The 22,735-nt window shown below is 41.4% G+C and overlaps 1 protein-coding gene across 3 annotated transcripts in view; it reads right to left on the bottom strand.

The window, feature by feature from the left end:
- ylpm1 (YLP motif containing 1) overlaps positions 1-22,735 on the bottom strand; it is a 105,466-nt gene that overhangs the window by 71,101 nt on the left and 11,630 nt on the right. For 2 of the 3 annotated variants that reach the window (XM_080202307.1, XM_080202309.1), the window contains exons 2-3: positions 16,601-16,681; positions 4,275-4,541 (exon numbers count right to left, since the gene is read on the bottom strand). In XM_080202307.1, the coding sequence (XP_080058433.1) occupies positions 4,275-4,541; positions 16,601-16,681 (348 nt within the window). The remainder of the gene's footprint in view (positions 1-4,274; positions 4,542-16,600; positions 16,682-22,735) is intronic. The other variant, XM_080202308.1, reaches the window with a different exon arrangement.

The raw sequence follows: 22,735 nt of genomic DNA, 5'->3' as shown, positions 1-22,735 counted from the left end.
GATTCCCTACCCTGTCCTTGTGTGCGCCAACCCTCTCCCTGACTATCCTCTTGCTCTTTATATATGTGTAAAAAGCCTTGGGATTTTCCTTAATCCTGCTGGCCAATGACTTTTCATGACCCCTTTTAGCCCTCCTTACTCCTTGCTTAAGTATCTTTCTATTTTCCTTGCATTCCACACTTGCTTTGTGTGCTCCCAGCCTCCCAGCTTTGACAAATGCTTCCTTTTTCTCTGTGACTTGGCTCACAATATCTCTTGTTATCCAAGCTTCCCAGAACTTGCCACACTTATCTTTCATCCTTACAGGAATATGCTGGTCCTGAATCCCTATCAACTTACACTTGAAAACCTCCTACATGCCAGATGTGGATTTGCCCTCTAACATCTGCCCCCAATCTGCAATCCTCAGTTCCTGCCTAATATTGTTTTAATTAGCCTTTCCCCAAATCAGTACCTCAAAGCTTACTGAGTTGTGACCACTGTTCCCAAACTGCTCCCATACTGAAAGACTGACCACCTGCCCGGGCTCATTCCCCAAGACCAGGTCCAGTACAGCCCCTTCCCTTGTTGGACTATCTACATACTGCTTCAAGAAGCCCTCCTGGATGCTCCTGACAAATTCTGCCCCATCCACACTCCTAGCACTAAGTGAGTCCCAGTCAATATAGGGGAAGTTAAAATCTCCCACCACAACAATCATGTTACTTTTACATCTTGCCAAATCTGCCTACATATCTGTCCCTCTATCTCCCTCTGGCTGTTGTATCAGAAACCCTCGACACTGTGACTACACCCTTCCCATTCTTGAACTCTATCCATATTGCCTCGCTGTATGAGCGCTCCAAGACGTCCTCCTGCAGTATAGCTGTGATATTCTCCTTAATCAATAGTGTAACTCCCCTCACCCTTTTACACACTCCTCTGTCCCGCCTGAAACGTGTGTGTCCTGGAAAGTTAAGCTGCCAATCCTGTCCTTTCCTTAACCAAGGGTTTGTAATAGCAACAACATCATAGTTCCAAGTACTAATCCAAGCTCTAAATTCATCTGCCTTATCTGTTACACTTCTTGCATCGTAATAAATGCACTTCAATCCACCACACTATCTTTGATTAGCAACGACACCTTGCCTGCTCTTTCTCTTGAGTTTTACTAGCCTTACTCTCTGGTTCCCCTTCAGTTAACTGACCTTTGCTTTGGATCCCATCCCTCTGCCAAATTAGTTTAAATTCTCCTGTGTGGACACTAGCAAATGTCCTGGCCAGAATATTTATGCCCTTGCAGTTTAGATGCAACCCGTCCTCCTTATACAGGTCCCAACTGCCCTGGAAGAAATCCCAATGGTCCAGATATCTGAAACCCTCCCTCCTACACCAGCTGTTGAGCTTTACTATCTTCCTACTTCTCGCCTCAGTGGCATGTGACTCAGGGAGTAACCCTGAGATTACAAGCCTAGAGATCCTGCTTTTTAACTCTCTACCTAACTCCCTAAACTGCTGCTGCAGGACCTCATCACTGTTCCTAACTACCCACCTTCCTCTCTTTTTAGAGCTGCCCTCTATCTGGGGTCATCACTGATTTTCTTTGTCCCTTGCCTTTGTTCCTTCTTTAGGCTGTTTCATTAAATGTTGTAAAACTTACCATTTTAATTTTTTTAAACAGCCACAGTTGGTGTTTCTCTCTGCGTCTGTGCTTTACCCACACTTCTTGTACCTTTGTAAACTGTATAATTTCTTCTTTTCAGCTGATGGACAACTTGTACAATAATTTCAGCAGTTTTTATTCATTTTGGTTGGCTGAAGATAATTTTTCTCTTCTTCTCATGATGCTGCTCTTTCTGTTAATTTCACTCAGATACAGGAGCTATCCATTTTTGGGCCATTACCTTCTAACGTTTTAACAGATTTTATTCTTTTAAGTAGCTGAGGGATTTCTCTTCTTCTGAAAACTTTCGGACTTCTCTGCCTGTAGGTCCTTAGTGCGGGAACAGAAATGGTTTCCTGTAGGTTTTGTTCGGATCAGGAGAAGATCTGCTGATATCAGCTTTTTACTTTTCTGTGCTTTTAGTACAAGCTTTGCAGTTCCTTGAGACTTTATTCTCCTTTTACTTCTGAACTTGTTTAACTGCAGCCAATGTCTTCTTTAAAAAATTTATTTCCAGATTTCTACTCTTCAAATCTGAAACACAGCTATTTTCTAGCTGGGTATAACCTCCTTTTATTTCAAAGTCCTGTCCTTTTTTTGCTTTTATCAGGTTACACTTCCCTTGCTCCTGAAGGCTAATCTCTCCATTTAAATTTTTCTTGTATATTTCCAAATTTCTTTGAATCGCTGGCCACACTGGGTTTGTTACTTCATCTGCTCAGGATCTGGCACTATCTAGACAACACCCTCTGAGTCAATTTACTGAGTCTATTCGCTTAGAACAGGCACTCTGGTGGATATCCCTCTTTTCCAAACTTCAGTCAAACCAGGTACTCACAGTAGGCTGTACCATCCAATTGATTCACCTCGTCACCAATATGTTATGTTGTGGCATTCTAGCATCGTCAAGAGATTCCAGAATTTGTTAGAAATAAAAAGTATTTGTTGATAAGAGGGATTTAGGTACAGGAGGGTTGCAGATTAAGGCTGTCCTGGGGCACAGCTCTAGTCCATACGTGCTTGTAACATGGCTGCTCGATAATTCTGCCTGAGAAGACTTCACCCTCTGGTGTGATCTTTCACACTCGGTTTCCATTGGTCCCTTAAGTAACTTAACACTGACTGCAATCCTGAATCTAGCCACTGTTGATGATTGAACAAAACTATTTGCAACTGATGTACCCTTAGCAACCACATGGTGAGTTCCCGCGTCACATCCTTGTTATCAAAGTCTAGCTACTTGAACCTTTGTAATAATTTGTCTCCAACTCCTAACACAACCTTCTGTTACTGATATCCTTTTTCACCTCCAGTTTCACTTACACCCATAAACTTCAACACAATTAAAATCTTGCAGCCGTTACCATTTTTCTTTTCCACTCATCCAACCTTGTCCTCAACGGCTTACAATAGATTGCATTCCTCAAAAATCCAAATTTAAACTCCTGATGTTTCCATTCAATGCAAATGCCCTCATGGCCATGCCCATCCCCCCCTTTGTAATCTTCCACAATTCAACATTCAAGCTATCAAACATCGATAATGCAATTGTGATGAAACATGTAATTGTCTAATGTCAAAAATAATGATAATGGACAAGAAACAAAAGATGCAGACGGCTAAATCCTGAAAGAGAAACCAAAACCAGTAGGAACAAAATAGCAGCAGGGCAGAGATCAATATCTAAAATTATATTTTCTTTTCTTCCAATTTTTTGCCTTCAGGCAGCATCTGCTTACAACTGTCCTCCACACCCGTTCTGGATTTTTTTTTGTCCCATTACCACTCCCTTTAGCCTTGCATTGAGAACCTTTTCGCCATCTAATTCTATCATAGATCTTCCCTTTGTTCTTTTTTCCATTCTTCCCTTTCACTTGCTTAAAACCTATTACATCTCTCATTTTGCCCTTTTCTGATATAAAAAAATTAACCTGAAACTTTGTTTCTCGCTCCAGATGCTACCAGATCTGAGCATTTCCAGCATTTTCTGTTTCTTCAATCCCCCTGTAGACCCAAGTCCAGGTCATTAAAAAAAAAATCTGATCCCAGTGTTGACTCCTGGGTGACACTATTTCCCTGCAATCTGAAAAAGACCATCATTCACCACTGCTGTGCTTTCTGTCCCTTAGCAAATTTCTGACTCACACAGCCATTACCCTTTCAATTCCATGGGTTTTAATTATGTTAACAAATCTATAGTGCGGCATTTTATCTCATATCTTAACAAATCGGTATGCACATCAACCACATTATTCTTTTCAATCCTCTGGCAACTTCATCAAAAAGGAGTCAAATATTTAGAACTAATTATGTTACTAATGTCCAGACCTACTGTGTGATTTACTCTGATGACTTCAAAACAATTATCATCCATTTAATCACTGCACATTTTTTATAGCTCCCTTAAAAATACACTATCAGAAATCACCAGAAAAAAAAATTATTGATAATTTCCTTGCAATCAGATGGAACTGCAAAAATGGGTTCACAAGCCTCAACCTTTATCCAAGGTATCCTTAGAATAACTTGATAATGTCAAGTTCATCAATACTTCTGTCAACATTTCCCTTCCATATGGAAACAAAGGAAACGTCATTAATTTGCACGAAAGATATAAGAAGGTATTGCCTACCTTTGCTTCTTCAGGTGGTGGTGGTGGGGGTATCTCCTCTTTGGGCGGTGGGGGTGGTGGTTGCGTTTTGGGGGCCTCATAAGGTGGAGCTGGTGGCAAAGGTGGCTGAGTAGTGTAAGAGGGTTTGGTCTCATCTGACTTTTGCTGCACAGAGTCACTGGTCTGGTTCACTTCTAGATCCTGGCTCTGTTCCTGCTGGCCTCCATATTGTTTGTTTCCATGCTTCTGTAGGTTCTGCAAGTGCTGCTGGTACCAATACTGCTGTTGCTGCCAAGGAAATGCAGATATTTTATGTTAATTTATATTTACAACTCAAGGGTCATGAGCGTAAATTTGCTGCTGGGTTGATGATCTATGCAATCCATGTTGTACCATAACACAAAATATTCCAAAATTGAAACGCACATTATATCAAGAGCACTTTTCTCATCAAATTAATATATTCTTAGATATGGGAAATTCTAGTACCTAGTAGCACCAATTTTAAACTTTTAAAAAGATTACAATAATATTGCACTTTTCATCCTGTGCTTCTCTCCCATTTTATAAATTATGTCTTACTCTGTCTTGACCGCACTAAGTTACAGTGTGTCCCAGAACAAGGGAGTGATTTCAAAACTTTGTTTACTCACTCGATGGTTGCTCACTATACAATCATCCAATTCCTTTTTCTGCTCCAGTGCAAGATGTTTGTTCTGATCTAGCATAACTGGTTATCCAGTCCTAACAACTTCTACAATCCAATCTGCCTGATCATTACGTCATATGAAAGATCTGAAAATCACAATATAACTTTCATGTCTTTACATAAGAACATAAGAAATAGGAGCAGGAGTAGACCATCTAGCCCCTCGAGCCTGCCCCGCCATTCAATAAGATCACGGCTGATCTGTCGTGGCTCAGTTCCACTTTCCTGCCCTCTCCCCATAACCCTTAATCCCCTCTCTTATCAAAAACCCATCAACCCGCGTCTTAAAAATATTTAGCGAGGCAGCCTCCACCACTTCAACGGGCAGAGAATTCCAGAGATTCACCACCCTTTGAGTGAAGAAGTTCCTCCTCAACTCCGTTCTAAACCGCCCCCGCTTTATCTTGAGGCTGCGCCCCCTAGTCCTATTATCCTTTCTGAGCGGGAAGAGTCTCTCCACCTCTATCCTATCCATCCCATTCATCATCTTATACATCTCAATGAGATCTCCCCTCATTCTTCTAAACTCTAGCGAGTACAAGCCTAGTTTATTCAACCTCTCCTCATAGCTCAACCCCCTCAACTCCGGTATCAGCCTAGTAAACCTCCTCTGCACTCCCTCCAAGGCCAAAATATCTTTGCGCAGGTGCGGCGCCCAAAACTGCACACAGTGCTCCAGCTGCGGCCTCACCAATGCCCTATACAGCTGCAGCAAGACCTCCCTACTTTTATATTCAATCCCCCTCGCGATGAAGGCCAGCATCCCATTCGCCTTCCTGACCACCTCACACTTGCCAACATTAAATTCCATTTGCCATTTCCTGGCCCATTCGCCCAGCCTATCTAGCCTATCTAGATCCTTTGGCACAGAGGAATATACAACACCAACTTTGCTCAAGCTATAACTCCAAGACAAATTTACAGAGCATTGAAAGATTTACAGTAATTACAAATCTTCTCAATGTTAAACAAAACATTCTTCTTGTCAATTTTCAACATTAAACTGTCCCTTGAACATAACTCTCTCATATCGCTATACGCCTTAAAGTTATCTCTATTGGCTTCAAGCTATCTACAGTCTTTGGTAATACTGCCCAATAATTAGCCTATATATCTCTTAATTACATTCAACCATCAGCCACTCTAGGGATTCTCATGATTGGAAGAAAGGCTTGGCAACTTTCTGGAACCTCACTGATCTGTTCCAAGGAACAGGAGAGGATAGTAAACAATCCTTACAAAGCTTTGTAGCATGCTGAATTATAAAACATATTCCTCATAATTCTGAGAAACAGTGAATAAATCAATTCTGTGCACTGAGCTACAAGTAAGATTCCAATCAAACAAACAAATACTTGATTTTGACATATTTCTGATCTACAAAATGTGAAGAGCCTTCAGTTATCAAATCCATGCATTCAAACAAAAACAGAAAATTCTGCAAATATTCAGCAAGGCAAATAGCATTTGTGGACTGTTAATATTTGAGGTTTATGACCCTTCATTAGAAAACCACCAATTGTGAAGAGAAGGAGATAGGGTTGTGTCAGGTTTCAGAAAGGCTAGGCTTTGCAGAAGGATAGCAGTCCATACGTTCATTCGTCAGTCACGCACAAACTATCTAGGGAGAATTTCCTGGATTTGAACCCACCAGTGAGTGGATAGCGGTATATGTCCAAGTTAAGATGGTGTGTGATTTGGAGAGGAATTTAGGAGCTGAATGTATTCCCGTACACTCGCTGCCCTTGATCTTCCAAGTGGCAGAGTCTTCAAATTTGACAGGTGCTGTCAAAGAAGCCTTGGGGAACTGCTGTAGTACACATTTTAAATTTTACACACAGTAAGCATGTTGTGTCGGTGATGGATGAAGTGAATACTTAGAAGTGGTGGATGGGCTACCAATAAAGCAGGTCGTTTTAATCTGGATGGTGCAGAGTTAACTACATCCATCCATCACACCCAACAAGTTCCTGTTTATTGTGCTGAAGGTTTGTGCATTAGAAGCTTCTAGTCATAGAATCATCCAATTAATTACTCAACAGCCCCCCATTCATCTACAACTGGATGTGACAGGACTGTACAGCATTGATCTCATCCAATGGTTGTGGGATTGCTTAGCTTTATCTCATGCTGATTAAGCTATTTAGCTCAAAATTAAGTCTGTGCTCTAGTTTCAGCACATTGGCATCTCATTAACAGGTATGCTTGGTGCTACTCCTAGCATGAACTCCTCATCAAACCAAGATTGGCCAGGTGGTGTTGGAGAAGTGATTTTATAAAAACCATGAAGTTACAGGTATTGGTTGAATACATTTCTACTAATGGCCCGCAGCATCACACGTATGCTCAATTTTCAACTATCATTTATCTCACTTAATACAATGTGGCACCAAACAATACAACAGAGGGTGTCCTGTGTGAAGACTTGGTTTTGTCTCAGCAAATATGCTGTCATTCCTAATAACACTAACTTCATGGACAGCTGCATCTGCAATAAGTAAATTGGTAAAGACCAGGGCAGGTTTAATGCTCCCTCACCACTTGTTGCGTATCCAGTCTAACACCTAAATTCTTCAGAGTTCAGTCTATGGTAGTACTCCCAAACCACTTTGGATGGGAGATACTGAAGTCTCCCATCCAAAGAACTTCTAGTCCAAACTTCTTCCAAGTGTTATTCAACACGAGGAGTGATTACTTGTTAGTGAGGGAAGCCAGAGGTGGGAATCGGATGTTTTCCTTGTTTAATCTTATTCCATGAAACTTGATGGTTTCTGAGCCAGGGCCACTTCCACCCAATGTGCTGCCACCTCGTGTGGGTCTGCTCCACTCGTGAGGCGAGACACACGCGTGAATGGCGATGGAGGATCTGGAACCTTGTCAGATAGACATGATTCTGAGCATGATCACATCAGGCTGTTGCCTGCTTAGTCCGTGAAACTGTTATAATCCCAAATGATGTCACTACCAGACAGTCAGATCTCAGAGTGGAACTCTGACTCAGCATATTGTAACTTTTATTTTTGTTTAGAGATGTGGATGAACAGAGTCACAGGACTGCAGACTGACTTATAACAAAAGAATAAAACATTTATTCCTTCACTCCCATTACACCTTCAGATACACAGATCTGTAAGTTACAAAATAGCTTGTACTCTAATTTTCTCAATAAATACACAGTCCATGTAAACCAATAGGTGATATGTAGTCTGACACACTACCCTCTGAAACCAAGTGACAGATGTCACGCTATTCAATTTCTGTGAATTTCTCATCAAATCCCACCAGATGCTTGTCACAGTGTGCCAAAAGGTCTCACTGGAACTCTGACTTTTACTTGAAGGTTTCCAATCACCACTCTCAAAGAACACATTTTGAAATCTTATCTCATACAAGGCTCTTTGGTGCCATCACAAGGATCTACATCCAGAATTCCAACTTCACCTTTCAGTATTCCTCTGCTTTGGACTGTTATACACATTCAAGCTTCCACATAATCTTTCAGGTACCCAGCCCATGCCAAGAGAGCCCTTTCTAGTCCAACAGAACACTACCGCTTCACAGGTTATATTAAGGTGTCACTAACATTAGGGTTACTTCCGATATCTGGCTTCTCACTAGCCAACATCACCAGGTCTGTACCTTGCAGTTCTATCTTTAACTAGCAGCCTCTCTCTCTCCCACTTTATTTAACTTCCATGAACAATACCTTGTTCAGATTTCAGTTCTTTGTTCCTTTGACTTCAAACTTCCTGGGACTTCTCTTTCCCCTGTTTTGTTTTAGAACTTTGTTCTTTAGCTTCTGGAATTTGCTTTCTGCCCCTTACTTCCTGTCCTGTTTCTAATGGCCGTTTCTGCGAGAGCTGCTTTCTTCTCAAATACCTGGTGCCAACTCAACCTAATTGAGTGTGTTTTTCAGTGTGGGCCTTGGCCAATGCAACAGCTTAATTCTCTATAAGCTATATAATTGCTTTTACATCATAAACATTAATTACAATTAAAGTGAAACCAAAATCAGTAGACATGCAGGTACCTTTCTTTGGCATAGCACACAAGTACAGAAACGCAAATTATACTTAAACTGATACATTATTTGCAATATCCAGAATACAAATATGAACTTGTTTAAACCAGCTCTATTTTCGAACAGAAACAACTCTCCAAAATTTGGCCCTGTCACCACATTAGTGAGGGGGACTTTGCAGGGTCAACTCAACTGGTTGTACCCTTACTGTACTCAAATCTGATGCTTAACTTGAAGCTGGGTGGGCTATCTGCTTTTTCTTACTTTTGGCAATTTGATACAGTTAAAGAATTGCCATGGCATTTCCAAGCAGTTAAGAGTCAGATTAGTAAGGGAATAGAGTTACTTATAAACTAGATCAGGGAAGGATGGCACGTTTCCTTTCCTGAAGTGCATAAATGAACCAGATGAATTTTTATGATAATCTGACAGTTTTATTTACTTTTTATTGATACCAGCTTTTTCTGCCAGTATTTTTATTAAAACTAAATTCAAATTCACAAACAGCCACAGTTAGATTTTATCCAACTCCAGATTAATCTGGTAATGAAACTACCTAGTAGACTCAGATGCTTCAGTCATGAATGCATGGCTGTAATGTATTACTGTTGGCCCATTTCTTTTCGTAACTAGATACTGTTATTTCCAAATGTCACTGAATATTAATATTATTTTCGTAGCATAAGAAGTGATTTCGTACATAGGAAGAGTAACATTGTAATGGTTGAAATACATGGGTACATAAATATACATATCAGTGCGCTGTTTCTCAATGCTACTAATAATTATCTAATTCCACACAAGTTAATATATTGTTCCTCCCAATCTCACCACACAGTTAACAGCTTCCGCTCACAAAGGAACTTCAATACATTAGGTCTATAAATAATAAGGTTGATGTAGACAATATGGAGCCTGTGTACAACTAAGCTGTTCAGAAGATAGTTTCCAATAGCTACTTTTATTGATACAATAACCAATTAGGAGCTTGCAGCATATTAAGTAAATCAAGAATGACCTTAATCATGAGCATTTATGAAACAAATGAATCTTTGAAGAAAGATACATTGTAGTAACAGGACTCAAAATTTTCATCACCACCATCTTGTTCTCTGTAAGGTTGTGACAACGTAAATAATATTTTACTGCTCAACTTTAGCTGGCTGACTTTAATGGAAAGGCAGAGTCAAAGCCAATCATGTGAAAGAAATCAGTTTGTAATTCAGATGGCATCTTACAAAATAGGATCTCAGTTATATTCGGGAGCCAGCATTCCATAAAGAAAGGTCTCATTTTCATATTGTTTGTCCTAAAGTGCTTTACAGCCAATAAACATTTTGATATGTTGTTACTGTTGTAATGTGAAAAAAATGCAGCAACTAATTTGCACGTAAGGTCTCTCAAAACACTGAGTTGAACCAGTTAACCTGTCAGTGATGTTGGTTCAGAGATAAAAATTGGCCTGGGCCAGAGAGGACTGGAACGTGCAATCTACCCTAAAAGGGTAGATTGGAGTATTGGTTTAATATCTTAGTAGGAAGACAGCACTCAGTCAGTACTGAAGTGACAGTTTAGATTATGTCAAGCTTCAGATATGCGATGTACACCTCCACTGGCTTACAAAAATGACTACAATTCCATCAGGGCTGGGTCACCTATTGTACGTATCCAAAAATAAATTAAAATCGCAATTTCATCAAGATTTGTGTGTTCTCCTTTTAGTTAGAAAATTATACTTTTTACATGAAGGCTGCCGACCACTAGTTTCCCCCTCAATTTGTTAAACTTTAGGCATACAGCACCAATTCCCACTTGATCAAAAAATTAGAAGATTTAATCTCTGGGAAGCTTGTTTCCAAAAATTTTGAGTATGCAACTTCTCTTCCAGCTCATGTCCTATTTCCAACTCCATCACCTTTGTTTCAATTCAGCCTGCCTGACACTTTCCTGACTCTGCAACATTAGATTGAAACAACCACAATTATATAAAACACTATCATTTGGCCTGTTGATACAGGTTATTCAGTAGAGCAGTGGGAGGCAACCTGGGGGGGCCGCATGCGATCCATCAGTGTTCTAAGTGCAACCTACAAGACATTTCGTGACTGTTGCCCACAAGCAAAGTTGTTACATTCCATTGGTTTCAATCCACGTAGCATTTTTCCTATGATATAATTGAAGTGACATGCATGTAAAGCAAGGGCACGTGAAGTGAAATCCGTGCTGATTTTTTTATTTTTTCATTTGTGAGACATGGGCGTCGCAGGATGGCCAGCATTTATTGCCCATCCCTAGTTGCCTGGAGGGCAGTTGACAGTCAACTGCACATTGCTGTGACTTTCAAGTCACATGTAGGCAGACCGGGTAAGGACAGCAGATATCTTTCCCTAAAGGACATCAGTGAACCAGACGGGTTTTTCCAACAATTGACAATGATTTCATGGTCATCAGTAGATCCTTAATTCCAGATTTCTTTTTATTGAATTCAAATTCCACCATCTGCCGTAGTGGGATTCGAACACGGGTTCCCAGAACATTAACTGAGTTTCTGAATTAATAGTCTAGCGATAATACCACTAAACCAATGCCCCTCCTACGCACACAATACTGACCGTGGGAGCCATGCGTTCCTTCTGCATCCAATCAAGCATGAATATATCTTTTGTTTTTCCCACTTAAAAGTTCATAACAGTTCTAAAGGAGATGAAGGTGCAATGGTATTACCACTGGACTAGTAATCCAAAGAGAAAGGGAATGGTCCAGGAGCAGGAGCTCAAATTTAATTACAGCAGATGATGAAATTTGAATTCAACAAAAATCTGGATTTTAAGTCTAATGATGATCATGAAACCATTGTCAATTGTCATAAAAATCCATCGGGTTTACTGATGTCCTTTAGAGAAGACAAACTGAAATCTTTACCTGGTCTGGCCTACACGTGATTCCAAACCCACAGTAACGTGGTTGACTTTTGTCTAGAAAGCCATTCAAATGGCTAAGTCTCATCTTCACATAGATGATAGCCTCCATCATGTCGTGGTGCACTGCCACAGTACTAAACAGGAACATATCTTGCAACTCAAGTTTGGGCATCCATGAGGCATGGTGGATGTTCAGCAGCAGTAAAATTGCACTCAATCACAATCTGTCATGTTAGTGGCCTGGACCAGAACCTCAAGTTACATCCTAGCTAGGTTGGACTCAAACATTTTTTTCTTTTTGTCATAAATGAAGGGATAGGATATTTCTTTCCAGGAATGATTTAACTGACATGGTAGGGAGCTTTTACAGTAAAGCAAACTTTATTTAATAACAGTTTAAATATAACTTGAGTTGATTTACTATATGTACTGGGATACAGTGAAAAGTATTGTTTCTTGTAAGCTGCAACAGACAAAACATACTGTTCATAGAGTACACTGGCGAGAAGAAAAGGATAGGGTGCAGAATATAGTGTTGCAGTTAATGATAAGATGAAAAGAAAGATCAGCTCATGTGCTATGATATCACTTAAAATTCTGATGGCAGCAGGGAAGAAGTTGTTCTGGAATCGGTTGGTACGTGTTTTCAGACTTCTGTATCTTTTTCCTGATGGAAGGATGTGGGAGAGAGCATGTTCGGGAGTCCTTGATTATGCTGACTGCTTTTCCAAGGCAGCGATAAGTGTAGATGGAGTCAATGGATGTGAGGCTGGTTTGCGTGATGGACTGGGCTACGTTCACAACTCTTTCTAATTTCTTGCTCCAAGCAACAGTCATACCGAGCTGTGATGCAACTGGAAAGATGCTTTCTATGGTGCATCTGTAGAAATGCCAAATCTCCTTAGCGTCCTGAGGAAATAGAGGCATTGGTAGACTTTCTTAACTATAATGTCGGTGTGGAGGGACGAGGATAGATTGTTGGTGATCTGAACACCTAGAAACTTGAAACTCTTGACCATGTCCACTTCATCACCATTGATGTAGACAGGGGCGTGTCCTCCATTACGTTTCCTGAAATCGATGACTATCTCTTTTGTTTTACTGACATTGATGAAAAGATTATTGTCATCACACTATTCCCTAGATTCTCTATCTCGTTCCTGTACTTCATCTCGCATTGTTAGAGATCTGGCCCACAAAGTGGTGTCATGAGCAAACTTAAAAATGGAATTGGAGCAGGATTTGGCCTTGCTGTCATAAGTCTCTAAGGAGTATAGTAAGGGGCTGAGGATACAGCCTTGCGGGGCACTGGTGTTGAGGATAATCATGGAGGAGGTGTTGTTAACTATCCTTAGTTTTTGTGGTCTGTAGATTAGAAAGTCTAGAATCCAGTTGCATAGGGAAGAGTCAAGCCCTAGGCCATGGAGTTTGGAGATGAGTTTTGCTGGGACAATGGCGTTGAAGATTGCGCTGTAGTCAACAAAAAGGAATCTGATGCAAATATTCTTGCTCTCCAGGTTTTCCAAGGTTGAGTATATGGCCAGGGAAGTGGCATCTGCTGTGGACCTGTTGCGCCAATGGGCAAACTATAGTGGGTCTAGGCAATCTGGGAGACTGGAGCTAATATGTGCCATGACTAACCTTGCAAAGGACCTCATGATGATAGGTGTCAGGCACCGTTCAGTAGTCATTAAGGCATACTGCCTGGATTTTTTTTGGTACAAGGATGATGGTCATCTTCTTGAAGCAGTTAGGAACCTCAGATTAGAATAAGGAGAAATTGAAAATGTCTGTGAATACCACCACCAACTGATCCACGCAGGATCTGAGTGCTCGTCCGGGCCAATCGCTTTACATGAGTTAACTTTCAAGAAGACCGATTTGACGACAGTGATGTGACCCTGGATGCTTGTTCAACCGAGAGTGTTAGGGCGGATGATGTTCTCCCACTGACCTCTTGTTGTAAACTAGCATAGAATGCATTAAACTCATCGGAGAGGGGGTGCATCATTGCTGCCAACGCAAATAAATTCTGATAAATGAAGCAGCTTAGCCATTAACAGTTGAACAATATTTAAAAATGAAACACTAAGACTGTTCCAGTTCCAAATTATCCCCATTCGTGCATAGATCAAAATCACTTTCAAATAAATAGTTAGCAAACCCCAGCGTACTTGCTATAAATTAAGTCTTAAAGCTTTCAGAGAAATAGAGTTACAGAAGCCTGCAAAATTCTTCTAACTTCAACCAGGCTTCAACTACAACTAACTGCTTTCTGCAAATTTTTTCTGCTACAGACCCAGCTCTGCACATTAACCCTGTCAATCACTGAAATCATAAGTCCCAGGGAAACTTAAGAAAACAAAAGGCCATTAGCTCTACTTAAAATAAACACTTGCAAGATTGAAATTAGTAATTATCCTCCTCTCCCAAAATCTGAGCTACATGCCCTCCAGACATACCGACTGCCTGTAACATAAAACTGAATTTTTAACATTCCCTTAAAAATAATATATTACTTGCACTATTTTCACCATAGTAACATCATAAGTTGACATATCCCCCATTCCACCATTACTATCAAGCCAGGGGATCAACAGTAGTTCAAGCAAGAGTGCAGGATGGCATGCCAAGCATTCTGGCATGCCATCCTGCACTCTGTACTAGGCATTCCTAAAAATGATGTGTCAACGTAGTGAAGCTACAACATGAGACTACTTGTGTCAAGCACCATAAACAAGTGAAAGACTGAGCTAAGTGATTCCACAACCAACGGATCACATCTAAACTCTACAGTCCTGCCAAATCCAGTTGTGAACAGTGGTGGCAATTAAACAAATCACTGGAGAAGACTTCAAAATTATCCCCAATGCAAAACAGAGGAGCCCAGTACATCAGTGCCAAAATAAGGCTGAAGCAATCAGAACAGTTTTCAGCCATGTATGCCAAGTGGATAATCCATTCCAGCCTCACAGACACCAATTCTATTCGTTCCATGCGATATCAAGAAGCTGCTAAAGGCAATGAATACTGCATAGGATATGGGCCGTGACAATATTCCAGCAATGATACTGAAGACGTGCTCTAGAACTTGCTGTTCCCCTAGTCAAGCTGTTCTACCGCAGCTAGTGATTGACATTTACCGGTTTTGCGGAAAGTTGCCCATGGTATGTGCTGAATACAAAAGCAGGACAAATGCAACCAGACCAACTACTTGATCTAGTACTATCAATTGGCACTTCAGTAATAATCTGCTCACTGATGGTCAGTTCGGATTCGGCCAGGTCACTCAACGTCTGACATCACTACAGTCTTGGCTCAAACATGAACAAAGGGGATGAATTCCAGAGGTGAAGTGAGAGTGACTGCTCGTGACACCAAGGCAGCATTTGACCAAGCGTATTGTCGTGAAACCCGAACAAAATACGAGTCGATGGGAATCACGGGAAAACTCTTCACTGGCTGGAGTCATACTAGTATAAAGGATCATGATGGTGGATGTTGGGATTCGTCATCTTAGTTCCAGAACATCACTGCAGTAGTTCCTCAGAGTAGTGTGCTCAGCCTAACCGTTATAAGCTGCTTCCATCATCAGTTCAGAAATAGTGATATTCACTGATGATTGTACAATGTTCAGCACTAATTGTGCGATTCCTCAGATACCGAGGAATGCAGCAAGAAATGGACAACACCCAGGCTTGGGTTGACAACTGGCAAGTAACATTCACTTCATACAAGTGTCAAGCAATGACCATCGCCAGCAAGTGGGAATCTATGGCTCCTGGATATTCAGTGGCATTGTCATTGCTGAATAACCTGCTATCAACATCATGGGAGTTGCCAGAAACTGGAGTAGCCTTATAAATACTGTGGCTACAAAAGCAGGTCAGAAGCTAGGAATATTGTTGCAGCAGCGAGTACAATAAGCTGAACAACAGGCACTCACCAAGGTGCCTTAGGCAGCACCTTCCAAACCTATGGCCACTGCCATCTAGTAGAACAAGATTACTAGATACATGGGAACACCACTATCTGGAATTGCTCCTGCAGGCCATTCATCATCCTGACCTGGAAAAATATCAACATTACTTCACTATCGCTGGGTCAAAATCCTCCAACTCCCTCCTTAACAGCACTATGTGTGCACCTACACCACAGGGACTGCTGTGGCCCGACAGGTAGCTCACCACCATCTTCTCAAGCACAATTAGAGATGAGCAGTAAATGCTGGACTAGCCTGCGATGCCTGCATCCCATAAATTAATTTTTAAAAACATGAACGTATTGTCGGATCATAAAGTATAGGAAGGAGCTTTTCAAACAAAGTACCTTGTTCATAGTACGAAATTCCTAATACTTTATCTACACTCGTGCTGTTCAATACGTTAGCCACTGGCCACATGCGGTGAAATTGGAATCCAGATATGGCATATTAAATTTTTGATTAGTAAACAAAAATAATGATGGGTTACTGTTGTTGGGTACATCTTTAACCTTTTTAGGCATTATTTGCAAAATGTGTGATTTTTTTGATCGTGTGTCTGCCTTCCTTGCTTGCCACATAGTAATAGATATTTGTCACAGAAATATGCAGACATGAAGTGGCTAAAACAGCATCACTGTACCCACACACCTGTAGCTGATATACATCGTATAATGGGCGACACAGATTTGTAAAAGGATGTCTTATACTTACCTGATAGGAGCCATTTATTGCTTTGGAGAAATCACTTGACTTCTTGTCACCAGATGCCGTCACAGTGTTCGCTGTCACTGACTGAAATACATAGGAAACTAGGAATGTAAGTACAGTAGGCTTTTCACTAGAGCTTAAATGTGTATTTTGGAAGTAATACAATGTTCTCTCACAACAAACAGCAAAATTTAGATCAAACAAATTACTAAATTTTCCAAGGAAAACATAAATCGTTACTTCTCTATTCTTTTAGGAAATCAAAGGTGATCTTAAATCAATTCCAACGAATAGTCTTCTGACCTGAAATGTTAACTTTATTTCTCTCTACAGGTGCTGCCTGACCTGCTGAATATTTCTAGCATTTTCTTAACCCCAAAATTATCTTTATAGAATCCTTCATGTGGGATCTTTCTATTAACCAAATTGTTTTAATGCTTGTGCAAAGTTATTAACTCTAACTCCTCTGAAAACAATGTATTGAATTTCAGCATCTTATCAGTTGATTCTGCTGCTATAACTGCCTAGGATTACATAAAATATTCAACACAGAAACCGGCCATTTGGTCCAACCAGTCCATGCTGGTGTTTATGGCCCATTCAAGTATTCTTGTATCTTTCTTGAAAACCTTTGCAACCTCTGGGGCTGACCATTCAATGAGCTCCTTAATCAGCCTGTCAGCTCCTACTACTGTTCATCCAAAATTCTGTTACACATAGTCAAATTAGCAGAAAGTTCCATCTACCCTCTCCCTCGCCCACAGTAGCTCTAGATTGAGTATTTAAAATCCAAGACATTGCTCAAACTTATATTTAAATCTCTCTATGACCTTGACCCTCCGTACCTCCAATCTCATCCAGCCCTAAAATCTTCTGAGATAACTACAGTCCTTCAATATCTCCTTTTGCGCATTCCCTTCTCAATTACTGCACCATTGGTGACAATTACGTTCGAGAATTCCCTTGCTAAATAGAACATAGAACACTACAGCACAAACAGGCCCTTCGGCCCACGAGTTGCGCCAATCACATCAACACCTACCAATCTATAGACCTATCTATAACCCCCAATCCCATTAAACCCCATATACTCATCCAGAAGTCTTTTAAAAGACCCCAACGAGTTCGCCTCCACCACCACTGACGGCAGCCAATTCCATTCACTCACCACCCTCTGAGTGAAAAACTTACCCCTAACATCACTTCTGTACTTTCCTCCCCGCACCTTAAATCTGTGTCCTCTCGTAGCGACCATTTCAACCCGGGGAAATAGCCTCTGAGAATCCACCCTATCTATTCCTCTCAACATTTTATAAACTTCTATCAGGTCGCCTCTCAACCTTCGTCTCTCCAGGGAGAAGAGTCCCAGCTCCCTCAACCTAACTTCATGAGGCATGCCTCCCAGTCGAGGCAACATCCTTGTAAATCTCCTCTGTATCCTTTCAATAGCTTCTACGTCTTTCCTATAGTGAGGCGACCAGAACTGCGCACAGTACTCCAACTGAGGCCTGACTAGGGTCTTATAAAGTTGCAGCATTACCTCCCGATTCCTAAACTCAATCCCTCGATTAATGAAGGCCAGTACACCATACGCCTTCTTGACCACATCCTCCACCTGCGAGGCCGATTTAAGAGTCCTGTGGACCCGGACCCCAAGATCCTTCTGCTCTTCAACACTACTAAGACTCCTGCCCTTGATAGTGTACTCGTTCATCCCGTTGGTTCTGCCAAAATCTTTCAATTTCTCTTCTTTAAGACACTCCTTAAAAGCCATCATTCTCGCCACTGACACCACTCCCCCAAAAAAATTATGTGGTTTGGCGTCAGATTCTGTTGATAACACTCCTGAGAAACATCTTTTCTACATTAAAGACGCAAAGCATGGTGTGATTACATGATAATAAATCTAAATCAAGGATCTCCAAATGGTGTCATAACATACTTGGAAAAACAAGAGGTTTAAAACCATCAAAATTAAAATTAAAAAAATTTTGAGAGGCGACCTGATAGAAGTGTATAAGATGTTGACAGGTATAAATTGGGTGGATTCTCAGAGGCTTTTTCCAAGGGCTGGAATGATTGCTACAAGAGGACACAGGTTTAAGGTGCTGGGGAGTAGGGACAGAGGAGATATCAAAGAACAAAGATCAAAGAACAACACAGCACAGGAAACAGGCCCTTCGGCCCAACGAGCCCGCGCCGCCATTTTAACATTGTGAGTTTCCTCTTCCACCCATGACCTTTGTCTACGCTTATGGCACTCCACATTGGAAACCAGATTGAGGGGAGACTAATTTAGGGACAATTTGTTACACCAATCAGCCTAAGAGCACATCTTTGGGGTGTGGGAGGAAACCAGAGCACCCGGAAAAAACCCACACAAGCACAGGGAGAATGCGCAAACTCCCACAGATACTGGCCCAAATCCATGTATCTGCACAGCAAACAGTGACAGTCACTGAGCTGTCGTGTCGTATATCAGGGGTGAGTTTTTCACTCAGAGGGTGGTGGGTGAATGGAATCCGCTGCCATCGGTGGTGGTGGAGTCAAATATGACAGGGTTTTTCAAAAGACTTCTGGATGAGTACATGGGACTTAATAGAATTGAGGGTTATAGGTAAGCCTAGTCAGTATGGATATCATCAGCACAACTTGTGGGCCAAAGGGCCTGTTTGTGCTGTAGTTTTTCGATGTTCTAAAATCCCAAGTCTTGCCACAAGTTGAATTTTATAAATAGAGACATGGAGTATAAAAACAATCAAGTTACACCAAACCTTTATAAGTACATTGGTAAGGCTCAAGCTGGAGTAATGAGGCCAATGCTGGCCATCATACTCTCAGACCTTAGGACAGAATATACAAGAGATTTACTAGAATGGTATCAGAAATGAAATACCTCAGCCACACGGAGAAATTAGAGAATTGTTTCTATAGAAAAATGTTAAGAGGCAATTGATAGAGATGTTCAGAAGCATGAAAGATTTTTGATGAGAATCAATAAGGGAAAACTGTGCAGAAAGGGTTGAAAACAAGAGGATATAGATTTAAGGTAAATGGAAAAATAACTAGAAGAGGCTTGGGAGAGAAAAGAAAAATCACATAGGAAAGTTATGGTGAACTAGAATGAATTGCATAAAAAAGTGCTGGAAGCAGATCTGATAAATTTCAAGACAGAATTGGATAAATACGTAAGAGAAAAATCTAGGCCTGGGACAAGAGTTCTGTAAACATAGAACATTACAGCGCAGAACAGTCCCTTCAGCCCACGATGTTGCGCCGACCAATTAAGAAAAAAGCAATGACCCTCTAACCTAAACCAATCCCTTTCCATCCATAAACCTATCCACGGATCTCTTAAACGCCCCCAAACTAGGCGCATCTACAACTGCAGCAGGCAGGGCATTCCATTCCCCCACCACCCTCTGGGTAAAGAACCTACCTCTGACATCCGTCCTATAACTACCACCCCTTAATTTAAAGCTATGTCCCCTCGTGCTAGCTTTCTCCATCCGAGGAAAAAGGCTATCACTGTCCACCCTATCTAAACCTCTAATCATCTTGTATGTTTCAATAAGGTCTCCCCTTAGCTGCCTTCTTTCCAACAAAAACAACCTCAAATCCCTCAGTCTCTCCTCATAGGACTTTCCCTCCATACCAGGCAACATCCTGGTAAACCTCCTCTGCACCCTCTCCAATGCCTCCACATCCTTCCTATAATGTGGGGACGAGAACTGTACACGATACTCCAAGTGCGGCCGCACCAGAGTTTTGTACAGTTGCAACATGACGTTGCAGCTCCTAAATTCAATCCCCCTACCAATAAACGCCAAGACACTGTATGCCTTCCTAACAACCTTATCGACTTGATTTCCAACTTTCAGGGATCTATGCACATATACACCTAGATCCCTCTGTTCGTCAACACTATTCAGAGTCCTACCGTTAGCCCTATACTCTACACATCTGTTATTCCTGCCAAAGTGAATTACCTCACACTTTTCCGCATTAAACTCCATCTGCCACCTCTCGGCCCAGCTCTGCAACTTGTCCAAGTCTTTCTGTAAACTATGATACCCCTCTTCACTATCTACCACTCCTCCGACTTTGGTGTCATCAGCAAATTTACTAATCCATCCTTCTATACCCTCATCCAGATCATTTATAAAAATTACAAACAGCAGTGGCCCCAAAACAGATCCCTGAGGCACACCACTTGTAACCGAACTCCATGACGAATACTTTCCATCAACCACCACCCTCTGTCTTCTATCAGCTAGCCAATTCCTGATCCAATTAACTAAATCACCCTCAATCCCATACATCTGCATTTTCTGCAGAAGTCTTCCATGGTGAACCTTATCAAACACCTTACTAAAGTCCATATATACCACGTCAACTGCCTCACCCCCATCCACCTCTTTGGTCACTTTTTCAAAAAACTCAATAAGGTTAGTAAGGCACGACCTACCCTTCACAAAACCGTGCTATCTCCAATCAATCCATTACTCTCTAAATAACTATAAATCCTATCCCTAATAATTTTTTCTAATACTTTGCCCACAACAGAAGTAAGACTCACCGGTCTATAATTCCCGGGGAAGTCTCTATTCCCCTTCTTAAACAATGGGACAACATTCGCTATCCTCCAGTCTTCTGGCACTATACCTGTGACCAACGACGACCTGAAGATCAGAGCCAGAGGCTCTGCAATCGTCTCTCTTGCCTCCCAGAGAACCCTAGGGTAAATCCCGTCCGGCCCAGGGGACTTATCTATTTTCAAACCCTCAAGAATATCTAGCACATCCTCCTTATCTACTGCAATACTACCCAGTTTACAACCCTGTAACCCAGTGTTCTCCACAATTACATTTACGTCTCCCTGCGAGAATACCGAAGAGAAATATTTGTTCAGTGCCTCTCCAATCTCTTCCGGTTCCACACATAACTTCCCACTGTTGTCTCTGACTGGCCCTAATCTTGCCCTAACCAATCTTCTATTCTTAACATATCTAAGGAAAGCCTTAGGATTCTCCTTAATCCTATCAGCCAAAGTCTTCTTGTGTCCTCTTTTAGCTCTTCTTAACTCAGTCTTTAACTCCCTCCTGGCTAATCTATAGCTTTCCAGTGCACTACCTGAGCCCTCAAGCCTCATCCTGACATATGCCTCCTTTTTCCTTCTAACCAGCGAACCAACTTTTTTAGTGCACCACGGTTCCCTTGCTCGACCATTTCCTCCTTGCCTGACAGGGACATACTTATCAAGGACTCGCAGTAGCTGCTCCTTGAATAAACTCCACATTTCAGATGTCTAAATGGAACTCAGTGCAAGTTAGGATACTGAAAGCAGTTGGGTATGAGCTGAAATTTATGGTAAGCGGAAGATGGGAGACTGATCATGGGAGTGTTGGAATAATCAGGTCCGGATGTAACACAGAACGAGGACTGGGAATACTTTAATCAGCTCTTAGGTGGTCTACAGAATGGTGAATCCATATTGAGTACCTCCCCTTACACATAAAGACATTCTATTCATGCAGTGTAGTGTGGGTGTGAGATTCATAAGTAACTGGACACTTCCTGCCTTGCATTCCCATTTAAAGGTGATAATTACACAAAATATTCCAAGCAGAGAATCTCTGAGATCTATGTTTAATGCATAAATCTGGAGCCTGGCCTCCCATCTGTTCCTATTTATAACCAAATCAGTGCAAATCTTCACCATTTCCATTCCATCCAAAGTTCTTAAATAGAACATAGAACATAGAAAACCTACAGCACAATACAGGCCCTTCGGCCCACAAAGTTGTGCCGAACATGTCCCTACCTTAGACATTACTAGGCTTACCTATAACCCTCTATCTTACTAAATTCCATGCACTTATCTAAAAGTCTCTTAAAAGACTCTGTTGAAACTCAGTTAGAAATGGTCTGACTTATGGGTCAAGAATTTCTGGGACCATGTCCCCATTCTAGAGTCTTCAGCACATCATCCAGGCCAACACTCCAGTGCAGTACTGAGGGAGAGCTGCACCAAAACATAGGAACATGGCAACGCAGGATTTAGGAGCAGGAGTAGGCCATTTGGCCCTGCATCAGCATTCAATGTGATTGTGGTTGATCTGACTGTGGCCTCAATTC

Source organism: Carcharhinus amblyrhynchos, chromosome 14 (assembly GCF_965287045.1).
Source record: "Carcharhinus amblyrhynchos chromosome 14, sCarAmb.v2.hapA, whole genome shotgun sequence".
Lineage (NCBI taxonomy): Eukaryota > Metazoa > Chordata > Chondrichthyes > Carcharhiniformes > Carcharhinidae > Carcharhinus > Carcharhinus amblyrhynchos.
This window is presented reverse-complemented; position numbering and strand designations above follow the sequence as displayed.